This window comes from Periophthalmus magnuspinnatus, chromosome 14 (assembly GCF_009829125.3).
Source record: "Periophthalmus magnuspinnatus isolate fPerMag1 chromosome 14, fPerMag1.2.pri, whole genome shotgun sequence".
NCBI classification, from domain to species: Eukaryota; Metazoa; Chordata; class Actinopteri; order Gobiiformes; family Gobiidae; genus Periophthalmus; species Periophthalmus magnuspinnatus.
This window is the reverse complement of record NC_047139.1, coordinates 4,447,754-4,466,638: the sequence shown is the minus strand read 5'-3', so window position 1 is coordinate 4,466,638 and position 18,885 is coordinate 4,447,754. Positions and strand designations below refer to the sequence as shown.

At 39.4% G+C, this 18,885-nt stretch overlaps 1 protein-coding gene across 1 annotated transcript in view; it reads right to left on the bottom strand.

Moving 5' to 3' along the window:
- Positions 1-18,885, bottom strand: part of dpysl3 (dihydropyrimidinase like 3) — an 82,944-nt gene that overhangs the window by 8,973 nt on the left and 55,086 nt on the right. The window contains exons 11-13 of the mRNA XM_033978711.2: positions 16,751-16,921; positions 7,820-7,999; positions 3,977-4,130 (exon numbers count right to left, since the gene is read on the bottom strand). Coding sequence (XP_033834602.1) covers positions 3,977-4,130; positions 7,820-7,999; positions 16,751-16,921 — 505 coding nt within the window. The remainder of the gene's footprint in view (positions 1-3,976; positions 4,131-7,819; positions 8,000-16,750; positions 16,922-18,885) is intronic.

Here is an 18,885-nt window from a genome sequence, read left to right as displayed (position 1 = left end):
TAGAAATTGTAAAAGTAGATGCAATACTTTTAATAATACCAAAAGTCACTGACACTTTTAAATCTTCAGTCGCTTCTATAATTCTTAAATTAAACTCACCAAATTTTAGCCGTAGATAAACTGAACCTTTCCGAGATTTTTGGCGATATATACGGTTATAATTGTTCACTTACACTTGAACTTATCACAACTTAAACTAGAGGAAGTAAAAATGTTTAGTTTTGCCCTGAACAGCTCGATCCAACACATTTTTCATAACATTTTCAGCATTTCCGGGCTTATGTCTCTTATTTGATCCTCGATATTATGTTTTAAGTCGTTTATTAAGTCGTCTGAGGTTTATTCACAAACACCTTTTCTTTAAGATCAACCCACAGGAAGAAATCAGGACTAGTCAGGTCTGTGGAGATCACATACTGCCCCCTGTCTTTGAAAAACACTTATTATTCCTTTAATGGCGTTTACGCTTTGACCCATGTGACTCAAAGTCCCGCTGTACAATGAGGGTTCGTTCCTCGGTGCTGTATTTGCTCAGATTCATTTCGGAAGAGTCGTTCTAAACGCTCTGAAAAAATGAAAGAAAAATATTTAAAAACAAAAGAGTTACGCATTTTTTTCAACTGTCAGTGACTTTTGGGCCGCCCTGTCGTAGTAGTAATAGTGAAAGTAGTAATAGCAGTAGTAAACATTACACGTTTACCTCTCAAAAATACAGTTTATATTGGGATTGTCAAAAAAAATCTGAGCGTAATCGATGCTAAAACTAGTATTAAAACTTTTATTATCAAAGTGGCATCAGATTTGGTGTTGAGTATCAAGTTTACTCCTTAATATCATGACTTTTTAGCACCAGTTTCTATCCAGGAACATATTTTGAGCGCGCTAGCTTCTCCTCTTTCTCGTCTGCGCGGCTTTGCCCAAGTTTAGAGTGTGTGATCCTGGAGGAAGCCATTACTCATTTGGATTTCGGAGCAAATATTTCAAACGTTGAGTCATGAAACAAAGCGACTGATGTAATGGAGTTAAGACCGTGCAGCTAACAAAAATTAGCCTAGCGCCGGTTGCAGAATATAAGGTTTCAATTACGAGCGATGCTAACGTCACGGCTAACCACATAAAAGACGGGCGAGTTTGAGTTTACGGTTTAGCGCGGGCCACATGCCGCGGAGCTGATTGGCCTCAAACGACTTGGGGTAAAGACGTCCATAAACAAAACAAATTGGGACAAGCTTGAATTATTAAGATGAGAGAGATTAAGGGGGTACGCTACATGGAATACGAGGGAAATTGTGTGGAAAAGTGATCATATAAAAAGGTATTTAGGGTTGTGCAATAAACAGGATGAAGAAGACGTCGGCTACGGCAACGGATCTATCGCGGAAAGGCCGACGCGCCAACAGGACGTCGTCTGGAATCGATGGCTACGTTCACAATCTGACCCAGGACTCATTCGTCTGTGTCATAAATCTGATATTTATCTGATATTTCTGCGGTCGGAACGTCTCATGTCCCGTTCACGCCTCTTCCATGTCGTTGAAATTAATGTTTTGGTGCAAGAGTTGGGGGAAAAATGAACAAGTAAGGACTCAAATGTTCTCCTGCTCCTTCAAAACTTATTTCAAAAGGTGATGTCAGTGAATCGGCTCATGTCAGCGTCCCCACGGCTCTCGGCTCTCGGCTCCTCGAAAATGGAAATGGCAGAAACGTCCCCACAGACTGACACCAAACCAAAACCCTTGTCCTCTTCCTTCTTGATTTGCTTCACGAAATCACTCGATTAAGTAAATACTGGTGCCGGTTGTTCAAATAGATTAAAATATCTACAAATGAATTAAAATATCTACACATAAATTAAAATATCTACAAATGTGCCAGGACTGAGACAAATCGGGGTCATGTTTACTTCTGCAAACACAATGAGCTTGGTGTGATGTTGTGTTTGGTTGTGTTCTGTTTTGTTCTGTTTGGTTGTGTTCTGTTTTGTTCTGTTTTGTTGTGTTCTGTTGTTCTGTTTTGTTCTGTTGTGTTGTGTTTTGTTGTTCTGTTTTGTTGTGTTATATTCTGTTTTGTTGTGTTGTGTTCTGTTGTGTTTTGTTGTGTTGTGTTGTGTTTTGTTGTGTTCTGTTGTGTTGTATTCTGTTTTGTTGTGTTTTGTTGTTCTGTTTTGTTGTGTTATATTCTGTTTTGTTGTGTTCTGTTGTGTTTTGTTGTGTTGTGTTCTGTTTTGTTGTGTTCTGTTGTGTTGTATTCTGTTTTGTTGTGTTTTGTTGTGTTGTTGTGTTCTGTTGTACTATATTCTGTTGTATTGTGTTCTGTTGTATTCTGTTTTGTTGTGTTCTGTTTTGTTCTGTTGTGTTGTATTCTGTTTTGTTGTGTTTTGTTGTGTTGTTGTGTTCTGTTGTACTATATTCTGTTGTATTGTGTTCTGTTGTATTCTGTTTTGTTGTGTTCTGTTTTGTTCTGTTGTGTTGTGTTATGTTGTTGTGTTATGTTGTGTTGACTTGAAAACTCACTCTATCACTTCATGACATCACACGGTGGAGCTGAGCATTTTGATCTTTGTTGATAAAACAGCCAAATAAAACCTGTGTGTGTGTTTGAGGAGGGAACAGGATTAGAACACGACTTAAAGCTACAGGAGTCCATTTTGTGTAACATAGGACCTTTAATACTGTCGAAGAGCTACAGTGGGAGGAGCAACGCACTTTAAAACGCCAAAATATTACTCAAGTATGAGCTAGAAAAGTACCGTATTTTCCGGGGGGGGGGGGGGGGGGGTGACTTATACACAGATGCGACTTATACGTGAAATTATTAAAATATCACATCTTGGTTATCGTCACACTGACAACCACACGAGGGCGCTCTAGGCTTGTGTACCAGTGTCTACTCCTCCTTAAAAAGTCAAACATTACGGTAATTTAAAAGACAAACTTCTAAAACAAAATCGTGTTCTGTGGAGTCTGATAACAGCCACAGGGAAGAGGAAATGGAGCTTCATCTACGTCTGGAGTTTTTCAGAAGCGACACCAAGAGTTCAGTGGATTTACTGATTTTTAGTGAGATCCAGAGTAAACGTGTTGCTTGTTTTTTCTGCTTTATTTATCTGATTAACTGTTAATATCTTACGTTAACAAACCAGACACGTGTTCAGTTCTGTCTGTGCTTCATGGAGCTGAATAAATATAAATGTGTTACGTTAGTGTGATGTACTGATATTCAGACTGTTCTATATTTTATTATTATTATAACTGTCTTTAAAGATAAAATGTCTGTTCTTGGTTTTGAATTTTGTAAAATACATTTCCCCAAAAAATGCGACTTACACTGCAGAGCGACTTATATATGTTTGGGGTTTTTTTTCATTATTATGTATTTTTGGCTGGTGCAACTTATAGTACAGAGAGACTTATATATGTTTTATTTATTTATTTTTTCTTTATTATTATGCATTTGTTGTCTAATGCGACTTATACTACAGAGCTACTTGTATGTTGTTTTTTGTTTTGTTTTTTTTTAATTATTGTGTATTTTTTTGGCTGGTGCGACTTATACTCTAGAGCTACTTGTATGGTTTATTTTTTATTTATTTTATTTTAATTATTGTGCATTTTTTTTGTCTGGTGCGACTTATACTCCAGTGCAACTTATATATGTTTTTTTTTTTTTTCATTATTATGTATTTTTGTCTGGTCCAGAGCAACTTGTATGTTTTTTGTTTGTTTTTTTTAGTTTTTTTTTTAAATTACTGTGCATTTTTTGTCTGGTGCGACTTATACTCCGAGAAACACAGCACTAGTACAATTTCTCCACAAAGTTCCTCCAGTCCCAGCGCCCTCAGCCTGTCATTCCCGGCGCACATGTGGATTATGTTCACATGTTTCTGGTTTCTATCATAACATGAAATGACAGTCTGGCAAAGCAAAAACTGGTTTGAACAGATATTCAAACCCAGAGCGTGAATGTTTGCGGTCACCTGACAGAGTGAAGCCGGACTGGTGCAGGTTTCTGACGGGCTGTTTGGTCGGAGAGGTGCGAGCCGAAGCGGAGGGAGTCCCGCCGCGAGACAGGGAATATTCCGAAACGGGACCGTCGTACATTCCCCTGGGCACTGCCTTCAGGACGGCCAGCTGAAACGGAAAGAGGAGAAGAAAGATGAAAACACAAACGGACAAAAGCGTTTCTTTGAGGTGACACCTGTTTAGTATTACATGTCGTGTTGAGTGAGGAGAATGTATGTGGTTTTTTTTGCAGAGTTCCTGTAAAAGTCCAAAGCCAGATCGTGTTGCCGACGACAAGTTTAATAAAAAACCATGTGTCTGTGTTAAAGTGGAGCTATAAATGAACTTTTTTAGAGCTTTTAACCGTGTTATAGTTGTTTCTTTTTCTCATTACACACTGAAATTGACTCAGTGATTCACGTAAAGTTGGACTAATCTTCGTCATCGCTCTGATCAACACTATTTTATTTCTTTAATCTGTGAAACGAGGAACGTCAAAGGGAAGAAAATACGCAACTCGTTAGCGTCACGTGCAGATATCCACAGAAACAGCTGCTGACGACTTCACGGGTTTTTGTGGCGATGATCTTTGTTTTACGGCGACTTCGGGCACAGCAGAAGTCAGACATGTTTCTGTTACTAAGTCGTTTTTAAGATTTAAAAGGTCCAAATTATAACATAATGTTCCACAGATAAGTCAAACTTTAAGTAACAGTAACAATTTAACTATCAGTATTCAGTAGTGGAAGTATTTGTTGAATTGTACTTTTACTTTAAGGATCAATAACTCATCAGTCTTGAAGGTGAACTGTGGAACTTTTCTGGTCCCTGTTTTCAAGATGAAGGACTAAACCAGGACTAAACCAGGACTAAACCAGGACTAAACCAGGACTAAACCAGGACTTTTCTGCAGTTTAAACCTGGAACATTCTTCCTGAAGATGTGACTCAGACCTCGACTTTGACAAAGTTTAAATCCAGACTCAAACTGTTCTGTTTATCTGTGAATACGACTGAAAGGGGTTTATTCTGCACTTTTCTCTTTTAACGTTAATTTTATGATGATTATTTGTCGTCATTTGGATTATGTGACGTCTTTCTTATTCTGTAAAACACTTTGAGTTACTTTGTGTACGAATTGTGCTGCACAAATAAACTTGCCTTGCCAATGAAAACACGTGGAACAGAAAGACTGATACGTTTAAAGCCCCGCTGTGGAACATTCCAAGCAAGAAAACAACATGTACATGGAGACGAGAAGTTGGCAAACCCTCTCTAACAGAAAAGTAACATAGTGCGTCTTTAAATTTGTAAAAAATCTAAACTAAAGTACATTTTTGGTAAGTTTTCACAGGGTATAATCAGATCTACTGAGGATATTGTATTGAATAAATAGTAATTTCTGCACATTTGAGATTGAATATGTGTAAAAATGTGTAGAAAACGTGAGTAGTAGTAGTAGTAGTAGTAGTAGTAGTAGTAGTAGTAGTAGTAGTACTCATCGAAGAATCTTTACTGTTTGAAGTAAACATCTAAGAAAACCCCGCACTGACTAAGATCACAGCCTTGTTATCGTGCCCGTTATAACTTCATCTCTGGCAGCCAATTAGGAAACACTAATATCTGGAGAAGAAAGTGACATAAGGCAAACATTAAAACTGCCTTTACCGTGGTCAAACTTTATAAATCCACTCAAATACATCTGATTTCGTTTAACATGATTTAAGACTTCAGCTCGTTGTTCCATTACTAATTCAGGCCACTGCTCGACAAAGCCAAACGTATGAAGTAATGGACCTCCAGGAACTCGCTGTCGTTTGGGAGACAACCTGGTTTTAGGGAATATAACATCACAATCTGTCAACTGGACAAAAAGTTGTAGGAGTGAAGATGTTTTGCTGCTCGTTCTTCAGTTCTGCTCAGATCACTGCTGGAAACTGACTTATATCTGTCTGAAAGGAGGAGAAAACGACACAGAAATGAGTCTAAATCATTAGATCCAGGGCCGGTTCCAGCTCTCAGGGGCCCTAAGCTGAATGTGTCTCTGGGGCCCCCTCCTCTCAGGGGCCCTAAGCTGAATGTGTCTCTGGGGCCCCTCCTGGTTCAGCTGTTGGTGATTCACATTTGACACATTCTGACTCTGCTCTCGTCACTTTGACCAGTTGTTTTTGTGTTTGAGCAACATCAGACTGAAAACATCCAGAATGTGACAACTACAACAACACAACAACAACACAAACATATAAGAACAACACAAACATATAAGAACAACACAAACGTATAAGAACGACACAAACATATAAGAACGACACAAACATATAAGAACAACACAAACGTATAAGAACAACACAAACATATAAGAACAACACAAACATATAAGAACAACACAAACATATAAGAACAACACAAACATATAAGAACGACACAAACATATAAGAACAACACAAACATATAAGAACGACACAAACATCTAAGAACAACACAAACATATAAGAACAACACAAACATATAAGAACAACACAAACATATAAGAACGACACAAACATATAAGAACAACACAAACATATAAGAACGACACAAACATATAAGAACGACACAAACATATAAGAGGGGGCTTAAGATTTTTTTTAATTTTAGACATTTTTTCTTAATTTCTGGTGGATTTTAGTGTGTTCCAGTTGTGTGTTTCTTAAATTTATATTATATTATTTAAACAAACACAGCAGCAGATATTTTACTACTATAGAAATAAAACAAATGTAATAGTTTTAGATGAATATTTAGACTTCTGTAAACACACAAGCCCTGTGTCCAATAAAACTTGACATATTATATTATTTTCAATGTAAATGTATGGGCTCTTGGGGGCCCCCTGTTGGCCTCTGGGCCCCAAGCAGCTGCTCAGTCTGATTATAGTCTGGACCGGCCCTGTTTAGACCTAGACTACACACAATGGGTGTTTTTAGTTTCAGTGTCGTTAGCTCCTCCTTCAGACAGATATAAGGCAGTGATCTGACCAGAGCTGAAGAGGCGGCGAAACGTCTTCACTCCTGCAGCGTTTTGTGCAGTTGACAGACTTGAATGTTTCTTTTACCACACAAAATAAGCAGAATAAGCTGAATTTACAATATATAAGTACAGATTCGTGAGCTTCTAAACACGTTATAGTGGTGTTCCCTCTTCATTCACTTATTTAACTTACTTATTTTGACAGGTTTTTATTATTACCCCCTTATATTGAAAAGTTGAGGCTCTGAAAATGTCTGAAATCAAAATATTCTGCCTCTATAAACTTATGAAGATTTGAGGCACAGCAGCTTTTAACAGGAAACCAATGGACCCAGTTGTATTATCAACCCATTTTACATGAACGCTGCAGTTTGCAATAAAGAAAACAGCTAAAATAACAATCAAAATATACAGTAATTTAACCCTCTGGTGCAGTGGACAGCTACTAAAACAACTTTCTCTTTAATGCATTGGTTTATGTGGTGGAGCCTCTGGAGTGCTCTCTGCTGCCACACTCCATTGAGATCAATTCAGTGGTCAGTCGGTGTAACTGCAAGTAAATTTCCTCTGATTGTTTTTCTTATTCCGGCCTAAACGTTGCATCTAAACCAGTGTTGAAATTTCCCCAAAAAATGTTTAAATGTTTTTCAAAGCATAAAAAGAAAGATGTGTTTGTATATTTACAATAGAACACACGTTAATTCATATTTACAGGCAGTTCACAATGTTGTTTCATGTCCTGAGAAGAAGAAAAACACAGAAAAAACAAAATCTTGACGCATATTTTGCCGCACAAACGCAGTACTGTACCTGTTTCCTGGCCTTGATGCGTTTGTAGGCGAAGTCTGGGAAAGGGGAGCAGGGGATGAAGCGCCCGACCCCGGAGGAGGCGTGGAGGGTCCCATCCTCCAGGACGATCTTCCCCTGACACACGACCACCTGAGGGGCCCCGCGCAGCTCCAGGCCCTCGAAGATGTTGTACTCTGCAGCCTGAGGACGGACGGGAAAGAGGAGACAGTGAATGAGGGAGCGTCCAGACAGTCTGAAATACTCCAATCATTTTACTAGAAGTTTGAAAAAGTATCAGGATCAAAATCAGGGGCGTCAAACTCAAATTCACACTGGGACAAAACAAAAAAATTGAGAAAAATTCATGGACCAAACTCAATATTTACGTAAAAATTGACTGCACCTGATGTGTCATTTTTAATCTTTTCATATCGAAACAAACTTTAGTTTTGCTTAAACACAAAACCTGGAACAACTCAAGCCTGATATTACAAGAATGACACATTAATAATAGAAATAAAATAATAATAATAGTATAATAATAATAATAGAACTAAAAGACACATCAGTAGTATTCATTTCTTATTTAAATATCGGTAAATAAAATAAATTATGTCACTGTAGGCTTTCAAGTTTTTTTTAAAGTAAATATTTTTTTCACAAGCCAAAAAAATTATAATAATTTCGTTCCCTGAAAATTCGATTTTCAAGCTCAATTTGCCACACTCGACTGCAGCGTACCAGCAAAGCATTCTGGGATTTGTAGTATTAGTGGTGCATGTGCTATACACCAGCGGGCCAGGTTTAATACACATTTGATATGATCTCACGGGCCGAATATATTTACACCACGGGCCAGATTTTGCCCCTGGGCCTGAGTTTGACATATATGTTTTAGATCATAAAAGGAGTCGAGATCAGGGCGATTCATTTGTGCTTCTGTTCCAGCGTAAAAACCTGCACGTAATGATTTTTTATATTGGTATAGAAGAAAAAAAAATAACTAGTATTTTTTAAACATCCTGGTATTTTTGCACTTCATTTTCCCATTTACTTTCTGATTATTTCTTGATCCACCTTTAAAAAAAAAAAAAACTAAGATTGTGCCGATATTGCCGACTACGTAGTGGAAATTCTTCATAGTCGAGAAGCGCCAAAGGACACAAAAGTACGACAAACTGGAGTATTCACTACACGAGAGCTCCTGGTTTTGTTTCTTATGGTGATGTAACTTTTCTGGGGAAGGTAATGAAGTAAAAGTAGTAAAGTACAGTACTGAAGTAGAATTTTTGGGTGTTTTTAATTCATTTAAGTACATTTTACAGTGGATACTTTTTATTTTAACATGAAGAAACTGATTCGTATCGTTACTGTGACCAAAATACGCATCATTTTGAATCAATATTACTACGTTTAACACTTTAATAAATCAAAAACACTCGTGAAATACTTTAACTTTCTACTCTTAAAGTACATTTTTAAACAGGTACTTAAATACTTTTACACTTTAGTAGTTTTTTTTCATAACTTTTCACCTCTGTACCTGTACTTTTACTTAAGACAACAAAGCTGAGTACTTGATCCACCAGTGTACACCGCACGTTTGTTTCCACGGAGATGATTTTGCTTTGCCTGCAATGTTCCGCAGTATGGTGTTAAACTAATATATCTCATCTCCATGGAGACGACCAACCAGGCCAAGTTACAGTGACAGATCCGTGGAGAGAATGCATGTTTTTCAATGTATTTTAGGGGCAATTTGAGCACCTCTACTTGAATTTAAATGCACAATAGATTAGTTTAATCCCATACTGCGGAACATTCCAGACAAATCAACACTTTTTACTTTGCTTTCTGACCTTTACACATCACGTATTTTCCAAAACTATAAGTCACGCTTTTTCAGTTGTTCAGAATCGACACCGAGGACGAAGAGTTCAGTGGATTTATTGATTTGTAGTGAGATCCAGAGTAAACGTGTTGCTTGTTTTTTCTGCTTTATTTATCTGATTAACTGTTAATATCTTACGTTAACAAACCAGACACGTGTTCAGTTCTGTCTGTGCTTCATGTCGCTGAATAAATATAAATGTGTTACGTTAGCGTGATGTACTGATATTCAGCCTGTTCTTCTATATTTTATTTTTATTATAACTTGACTTTAAAGATAAAATGTCTGTGGTCTCAGATTTTGTAAAATAAATTCCCCCTAAAAATGCGACTTATAGTCTGGAAAATATGGAACATAATTTGTCCGTACACTTCTGGTTTTCATTGCTGTAACTCCTCTTTCCCTCTCTCTCCCCCTCTTTTCTCCCTCTCCCTCTCCTTCTCTCCCCCCTTCCCTCTCTTCCTCTCTCCCTCTTTTCTTCTTTCCCTCTCTCCCTCCCTACTCTTTCCCTTCTTTCCTCTGTCCCTCTCTCCCTCTGTTCCTCTCTCCCTTTCTCCCTCTTTCCCTCTCTCCCCCCCTCTCTCTCTCCCCCTCCCTCTTTCCCTCTCTCTCCCTCTTTCTTTCCCTTTCTCCCTCTCTCTCCCTCTCACCCTTTTACCCCTCTATCCCTCCCCCTCCCTCCATCTCACCCTCTCTCCCTCTTACACTCTCTCTCTCCCTCTTTCCCTCTCTCTCCCTCTTTCTTTCCCTCTCTCCCTTTCTCTCTCTCTCTCCCTCCCTCCCCCCTCCCTCCCTCTCCCTCCCTCCCTCTCTCTCCCTCCTTCCCTCCTTCTCTCTCCCTCCCTCCCTCCCTCTCTCCCTCTCCCTCCCTCTCCCTCCTTCCCTCTCCCTCCCTCCCTCCCTCTCCCTCCTTCCCTCTCCCTCCTTCCCTCTCCATCTCTCCCTCTCTCCCTCCCTCCCTCTCTCTTCCTTCGTTCCATTGTAGTTCATTTCCGTTTTGTTCTGACTCCATGTTTAGTCCAGGACAGATGCAGCTCGGTGCCAAATATGATGTCAGACAGAGTGTGTTATGTCTTTCAGTATCTCCTCCTCCTCCTCCTCCTCCTCCTCCTCCTCCTCCCCCTCCTCTCCTCCTCCTCTCCTCCTCTCCTCTCCTCCTCCTCTGTCGTGTATTTGGGTTCAGTACCAGAATAACTCGAGCAGATGTCGTCTTTCCAGCTACAAACACCCACATTGTTTTAAAGGGCATGTACATGATTTCTGTCCCCGTACATTATATTTAAATGTGTATAAACTGCTCTTAAAGGGGTGTGTACTTTCTGTGTCTAAATATAAAGTATTACATCATCTGAGAACATGCTAGCTGTTGTTAGCGTTAGCACAAACTCTTTGCACAGTAAAAATCCACATACTGCGCCTTTAAAAGAGTCGGGGGGTTGATTCCCGTTTGACCCGAGTGAACTTTGACCTCATCTACAGCGGCTCATTCGGTCACAGAACAGGGAGGGCATCTGGTGTTTTAAGACAAACAGCACTGTGACGTTTTAATGGAGATGAGCCAAACTACTAATACTGCTACTATTACTACTACTACTCCATCAGCCAGTCCAAGTTACAGGTCAGATCTGTGGAGTCCAGTCACAGACAGAAAGTATACAAGTAATTTTTGAGCAAGGAAATACTACTACAACTGCTACTACTGCTGCTACTGCTACTATTACTACTACCGCTACTACCAGTACTACTACTACTACTATAACTATTACTTCTCCTCCTATTGCTGCTACTACTACTACTACTACTACTACTACTACTACTACTACTACTACCGCTACTACTACTACTACTGCTGCTGCTGCTGCTGCTGCTGCTGCTGCTGCTGCTACTACTACTACTACTACTACTACTACTACTACTACTACTACTACTACTACTACTACTACTACTACAACTGCTACTACTGCTACTACTACTACTACTATTACCGCTACTACTACTACTACAACTGCTGCTACTATTACTACTACTACTACCACCACTACTGCTGTTACTACTACTACTGCTACTACTAAATACTACTACTACTACTACAACTTCTGCTATTACTACTACTACCACCACTACTGCTACTACTACTACTACTGCTACTGCTACTAGTACTACTATTACTACCAATACTACTAGATAAGCCAGTCCAAGTTACATATCAGATCTGTGGCGCTCGCTCACAGACACAAGTCATTTTTAAGCGATAAAAACACTTAGACAGATCCATTTAATGCCCTGCTGTGGAACATTCCAGATAAAGCACTGACATTAGACGAGACACACACAGGTGCCGTCTTACGTATGAACTTATGGAGCGAATATCGAGCTGAAGCTGCTCGGCGCCGACAGGAAATGAGACGACTGACATCATCACGAAGCCACAGAGAGAAGCCTGTTATTACCCCTGAAACTCGCCCGTCAGCCCCGTTTAAACAAAAGATGATTACAATTTATGACACAGACGCGTTTTTGGAGCTCGTTTTAATCGCTACTGAACGGCTAACGCAGCAAATCTCAACATAAACAGGAAATGGACAGATTTGGCTTATTTCCTGTTTCCTGTTGGCTGTTCCTGAGGGTCAATGCACAATATGACTCTACTACATAGGAAGTTATGGTAAAAAAACAAAAAAAAACAAAACAAATACAAAAAAAACTACTTAAAAATACATAAATAGCTGCAAATGTTCTGTAATTTTAGACGTTAAGGTATGAAGAAATAAAATGGATATGTTGATATTTAAGAGGACGTGTTGGTTATTAAACTACGTTGTCATGGTTACTAAACACACTATTATAGACTGTGGAAAGAAGTGGACTAATGGTGCGTTCACACTGGGGGGGCGTCAAGTTCACGTGCAAAGTCTACGGTGGACGTGCGTCTTGGCCGTCCTGCGTTTTTTTTTTTTTTGGTGGAGCGTTTTCAACGAGCCACGAGTATCATAGCAACCAAAGAACCAATCAGGAATGAGACTGTTGGAGGAAACTCTGCAGCGTTGCTAAGCGCCCGGTCCCTGCTAAACAAGTGGTGTGTGCGCCTAACAACGCTGTCAATCAAACCTGTTGCTAACACTAGCTACGGAATAAAAATACCAGGATCGTGTAGAGAGAAATGTGAGAAAAGTGTATAAAGTGTGTGGTGAGGGGTTTTACAGGGACTAAACCAGGTCTAAACCAGGACTAAACCAGGTCTAAACCAGGACTAAACCAGGTCTAAACCAGGACTAAACCAGGTCTAAACCAGGTCTAAACCAGGACTAAACCGGGACTAAACCAGGTCTAAACCAGGTCTAAACCAGGACTAAACCGGGACTAAACCAGGTCTAAACCAGGACTAAACCAGGTCTAAACCAGGACTAAACCAGGTCTAAACCAGGTCTAAACCAGGTCTAAACCAGGACTAAACCAGGTCTAAACCAGGACTAAACCACGTCTAAACCAGGACTAAACCAGGACTAAACCAGGACTAAACCAGGACTAAACCACGTCTAAACCAGGACTAAACCAGGACTAAACCAGGTCTAAACCAGGACTAAACCAGGACTAAACCAGGACTAAACCACGTCTAAACCAGGACTAAACCAGGACTAAACCAGGACTAAACCAGGTCTAAACCAGGACTAAACCAGGACTAAACCAGGTCTAAACCAGGTCTAAACCAGGTCTAAACCAGGTCTAAACCAGGTCTAAACCAGGTTTAAACCACTAAATCTACAAAGTTTTGAACGTTTTGTTTATAAACAAGAGAGAAATGTGAGAAAATGTTAACTCCTGTGTGAGAAAAGTGTATAAAGTGTGTGGTGAGGGGTTTTACAGACAAAAACATAGAGAATAACTGTAAAAAATAAAGCTGATACTTCGCGGGTTTCGTCTATTGCGGGTTATTTTTAGACCGTGCAGGTATTTACTTTGATTCTCCGTATATTGACTCTAACTACGGCTGAAAGTGCGTCACATGTTACTGTTATTACACGAGTACCTTCAAAGCCTAATACACAAACCAGACGCAGTACAAGTACGAGCTAAACGCCACATGTTGCGCAGGTCACGCTCCCTCGGCCAGGCACCGTGTCGATCCTACGCTACGCCAATCGTCCTGTGAAATCTCCAGTCTCATGACCTCGACGTATCCTCATGAAATCTGCGTTTTTTTTTTTTAGATCCTGAAACATCAGCACATGTTCTGAATCTGTGTGGAAACTCGAGGTATTTGAAAGATTCCCATAATCCTTCACTCTGAGTGGTCCACTGTCGACTACAAGGATGGAAATGTAATCAGACGAAGAAGAGGACAGGCTGTGGAGTACACGAGGACGCACGAGGAGTAGTGGTTTCTAGTAGCAGTAAGGTAGTAGTAGTAGTACTAGGAGTAGGAGTAGTAGCAGTAGTTTTAGCTGTAATTGTGTAGTATATATTTTAATAGTGTATTTAACAGGGAAATTTGTCCCCTGTATTTTCAGCTCAGTAATAGTGGTAGTGTAGTAGTAGTAGTAGTAGTAATAGTCGTAGTAGTAGTAGTGGTAGTGGAGTAGTAGTGGTAGTAGTAGTAGTAGTAGCAGTAGTAGTAATAGTCGTAGTGTAGCAGTAGTAGTAGTAGTAGTAGTAGTAGCAGTAGTAGTAGTGGTAGTGGTGGTAGTAGTAGCAGTAGTAGTAATAGTCGTTGTAATAGTCGTAGTAATAGTCGTAGTAATAGTCGTAGTAGTAGTAGTGTTGTAGTAGTAGCAGTAGCAGTAGTAGTAGTAGTAGTAGTAGTAGTGGTAGTAGTGGTAGTAGTGGTAGTAGCGGTAGTAGTAGTAGTAGAAGTAGTAATAGACGTAGTAGTAGTGGTAGTGTTATAGTATTAGTAGCAGTAGCAGCAGCAGTAGCAGTAGTAGTAGCAGAAGTAGTAGTAGTAGTAGTAGTAGTAGTAGTAGTAGTAGGAGGAGGAGCAGTAGTAGTAGCAGCAGTAGCAGTAGTAGTAGTAGTAATAGTAGTAAAGCGACACCTGTAGTGGACGTATTATGTTTTTAGGTTGAGTTACAGTAGTCGCAGATGTAGTATCAATAGAACTAGTAGAATAGAAGTAGCTAGAAGTAGTAGCAGAAAAGAAGTAGTAGTAGTAGTAATAGTAGTAGTAGTAGTAGTAATAGTAACTTAGCAATGTCATACAGCAAGGATTCAGATTCTAGTTTAGATTCAGTATTTCAATTCTATTCAATTTTATTCAGATTTTTGTGTAGTAGTAATAGTGTCGTCCTGATTTAAACATGAGTCCAGTCCGGTCCATATTCTACCTCTTTTACCCTTTAACCTCAGTCCTACCCCCTAAATGAACGCACAAGGTCAAAGGTTACGGCTAACGGCTAACGGCTAACAGTTAGAGCGGAGATTGGGTCTTTTGTCCTAGTTTCAAGCCGGAATACCTTTTTGAACTCGGCTGTTTTTAATCTCGACTCGGGGGCAGTATCTTGTAAAAAGTGTGGATTTATTTCCGTCTTAAGAAACTGATAAGTCTTTGGCGGCGGCTCAAACATTCTTCTGTCTCCTGCTTTTTTCTCACAAACACAAACGCACGAACAGATGTGACAAATGTACGACTATCCCATTACGTTTCGGGTCAACGATACGCTATTTACACGCACCTGCGGCGAAGATTTTACTGCATATTTGAATAAGTAGGTGGTTTAACGAAAGTACTTCTTATATTTTGATACTAACTGATGTATAAACTTGAAATTAATTAACATTTTGTCTATTAAGTACGAAACTCAACAGCCAGATAGCGTATTTTCCAGAGTATAAGTCGCACCAGCCAAAAAAAAAGCATAATAATGAAGAAAAAACAAACATATTTCACGTATAAGTCGCAACCCCGGACAAACTGTGAAAAAAAGTGCGACTTATACTCCAGAAAATACAGTACATGGAGCAGATACTGGTCCTGCACAACGAGTATCCTAATTTTTTGCATTTTCCGGGCTACAAGTCGCACTTCATAGTTTGTCCGGGGGGGGCGACTTATACTCAGATGCGACTTATATGTGAAAATATTCAAATATATCAGTTCACATCTTCGTTATCGTCACACTGATGACCACACGAGGGCGCTCTAGGCTTGTACCACTGAATATGTACAATTTTGAGAAAGACTGAACGAAAATGTAGCCTAAAAGAAAGTCATATTCTGCAGATTACCAACCGCTAATGGGAAAATATGCAGCCAAAAACGGCAATCGAGCAGCGGAAAGAAAATTTGGAGTGACTGAGAAACTTGTGAAGGACTGGCGAAAAAACTGAGGTTATTCTTATTTCAATGAAGAAAACAAAAAGCTAATCACAGGCTAAAAGCTACATGGCCACAACTAGAGGAATATGAAGTTCACAAATCGGTGCTGTGCTGTGTACTTTCATAGTTTGTGACTTTTATGTGAAAATATTCAAATATATCAGTCCACATCTTCGTTATTGTCACACTGACGACCACACGGGGGCGCTCTAGACATGTGATCAGTATCTACTCCTCCTGTACCACTGAAGATTTAAGGTCATTTAAAAGACATTAGAGAAAAACTGAACAAAAAAGCCCCTAAAAGAAAATCATATTCTGCTGAGTCTGTGTTACGCTGTTCGCTAGTTTATTGTTTTTATTATAATTTGACTTTAAAGATAAAATGTTTGCTCTTGGTCTCGGATTTTGTAGAATAAATTTCCCCCCAAAAATGCGACTTATACTCCAGTGCGACTTATTTATGTTTTTTTTTCTTCATTATTATGCATTTTTTCACTGGTGCGACTTATACTCCAGAGCGCCGTGATCACCGTGATGAGTTTAGAGCCGCTTTTCACAACTAGCATGCTAATCGAACAGTAAAACACATTATAATCAGATGCGGACAGCACGTAGAGGACTTATTTTAACCTCGAGAGCTGCTTATACCATATATTTGCACTGGGGCAAAGCCAGAACTGTCAAGATACGAAAATGGAAATGGAGTTAGTTATTTTACTGATTATAGAGCGTTTCTGTGTTTTACCGAGTTGTGTGTCTTGGCGGTGATGGTGCGCACAGCGTCCGTGTCCCAGATGACCAGGTCTGCGTCGGAGCCCACGGCGATTCGTCCTTTTCGGGGATACAGGTTCAGGATCTTCGCTGCGTTGGTGCTGGTCACGGCCACAAACATGTTCTCGTCCATCTTTCCTGTCGTCTGCAAATGGAATAATACATGTCAGAAGAGCATTCAAATCACAATACAACAAATCGAAACATAAATAATCATCATAAAGTTAATGTTCAGGGAGAAAAGTGCAGAATAAACCCCTTTCAGTCGTATTCACAGATAAACAGAACAGTTTGAGTCTGGATTTAAACATCGTCAAAGTCGAGGTCTGAGTCACATCTTCAGGAAGAATGTTCCAGGATTTAGCTGCAGAAAAGTGAAACACTGATTCAACATGTTTAGTCCTGGTTTAGTCCTGGTTTAGTCCTGGTTTAGTCCTGGTCTAGTCCTGGTCTAGTCCTGGTTTAGTCCTGGTCTAGTCCTGGTTTAGTCCCGGTTTAGTCCTGCTTTAGTCCCACTTTAGTCCCAGTTTAGTCCCAGTTTAGTCTCGGTTTAGTCCCGGTTTAGTCCTCGTTTAGTCCCCATTTACCCTTGCTTTAGTCCCACTTTAGTCCCTGTTTAGTCCCGGTTAAGTCCCGGTTTAGTCCCTGTTTAGCCTTGCTTTAGTCCCACTTTAGTCCTGGTTTAGTCCCCGTTTAGTCCCCGTTTAGTCCCCGTTTAGTCCCTGTTTAGCCTTGCTTTAATCCCGGTTTAGTCCTGCTTTAGTTCCGGTTTAGTCCTGGTTTAGTCCCGGTTTAGTCCTCGTTTTGTACAACATTTGTGGCATAATACAACACTTCCACAATTAAAAGTCAGAACAGAATATTATGTACTAATGCAGAAACCCAACCAGAAATGTTACACAGTGCACTTTAATTGCGATGGGGTTTATAATGTGGTTTATAATACTGTTAATATTAATATTATAAGAATACTGGCTCCTGTTCCAATCTTAGACAGAGAAACATCATTTTATTCTAGAAACAACCAATGTGGGGTCAGCTAAAAGAAATATTTTAGTTTAATTTTGCATTTATTTTGCATTCGTTTGACGTAACATCATTTTTTTTGCAACTCCCTTAAGAAAAATTGACTTTGGCTGAAGCTAAAAAGACAAAAAAAGACAAAAATCCCCAGTCTGCCTAATCATATCAACTAGAGTAACAGTGAATCCAAAAAACGCTGGATCAGAGCCATGAACAGGTTGAGTAACGGTTTGTCGCATGAATAATAATATTTTGCACGTACAGTATCGCACAAAACAACGATTACGGCGAAAACTGCGTCCCACCGTTGGTCCAACTGAAAACCATTACGTAAAAATAGTGCGTATGTAATATTAAAATTATGCGAGAAAGAACAGGAAGTACGAGCGGTGCCCAAGAAAGTCCAAATCTGTGAGTGAAAACAGTCGCAGCATCAAAGCGATTCACAAAGCCACAGACAGAAAGAAATGACTTTAAAGACGACGGATTACACTCATATGAGGAATTAATTGTTAGCACACCAGGCCCGTTATGATAATATTATCTGAGGAGTGTTTTTGTTGTAATAAAATGAGATTTGAGCCGTGGAGGGGTGAATAAGTCCCCGTTATGGCTCGTTTTCGGTGCGTTCTGCTCTCGTCTTTTAATGAAACTTCGTGTTGTTTTAAAAATGCCATATACTAACGTTTTCTTTGCAGTTGTAGATAAGTGTTTTCTTATTTTTGTAATACAGCGGTCCCTCGCTCTGTCGCGGTTCACCCTTTGCGTTCTTGCTTGTTTTGTCTCCCGCACAGCAAATTTAATTCATACATAATAACGCTGCAAATTTAGACTGTTGATATTTTGTTATAAATGCTGTTTTATGTTTACATTAATAATTCCATATTGAAAGATTTAATATTTGATTTTTTTTAATCACTGTTGATGTTAAAATATCTTAGAACTGTTATTATTTAAGCTTCACGTAAATATGTTACCGTCACTTTAAGAGCGACAGCACGGACGAGGAAAAGAGCACACGCTTGAGCTGAGGCACCGCATAAAGACGGAGACAAATGGTTTTCTTACCATCATATTGTTTATTTT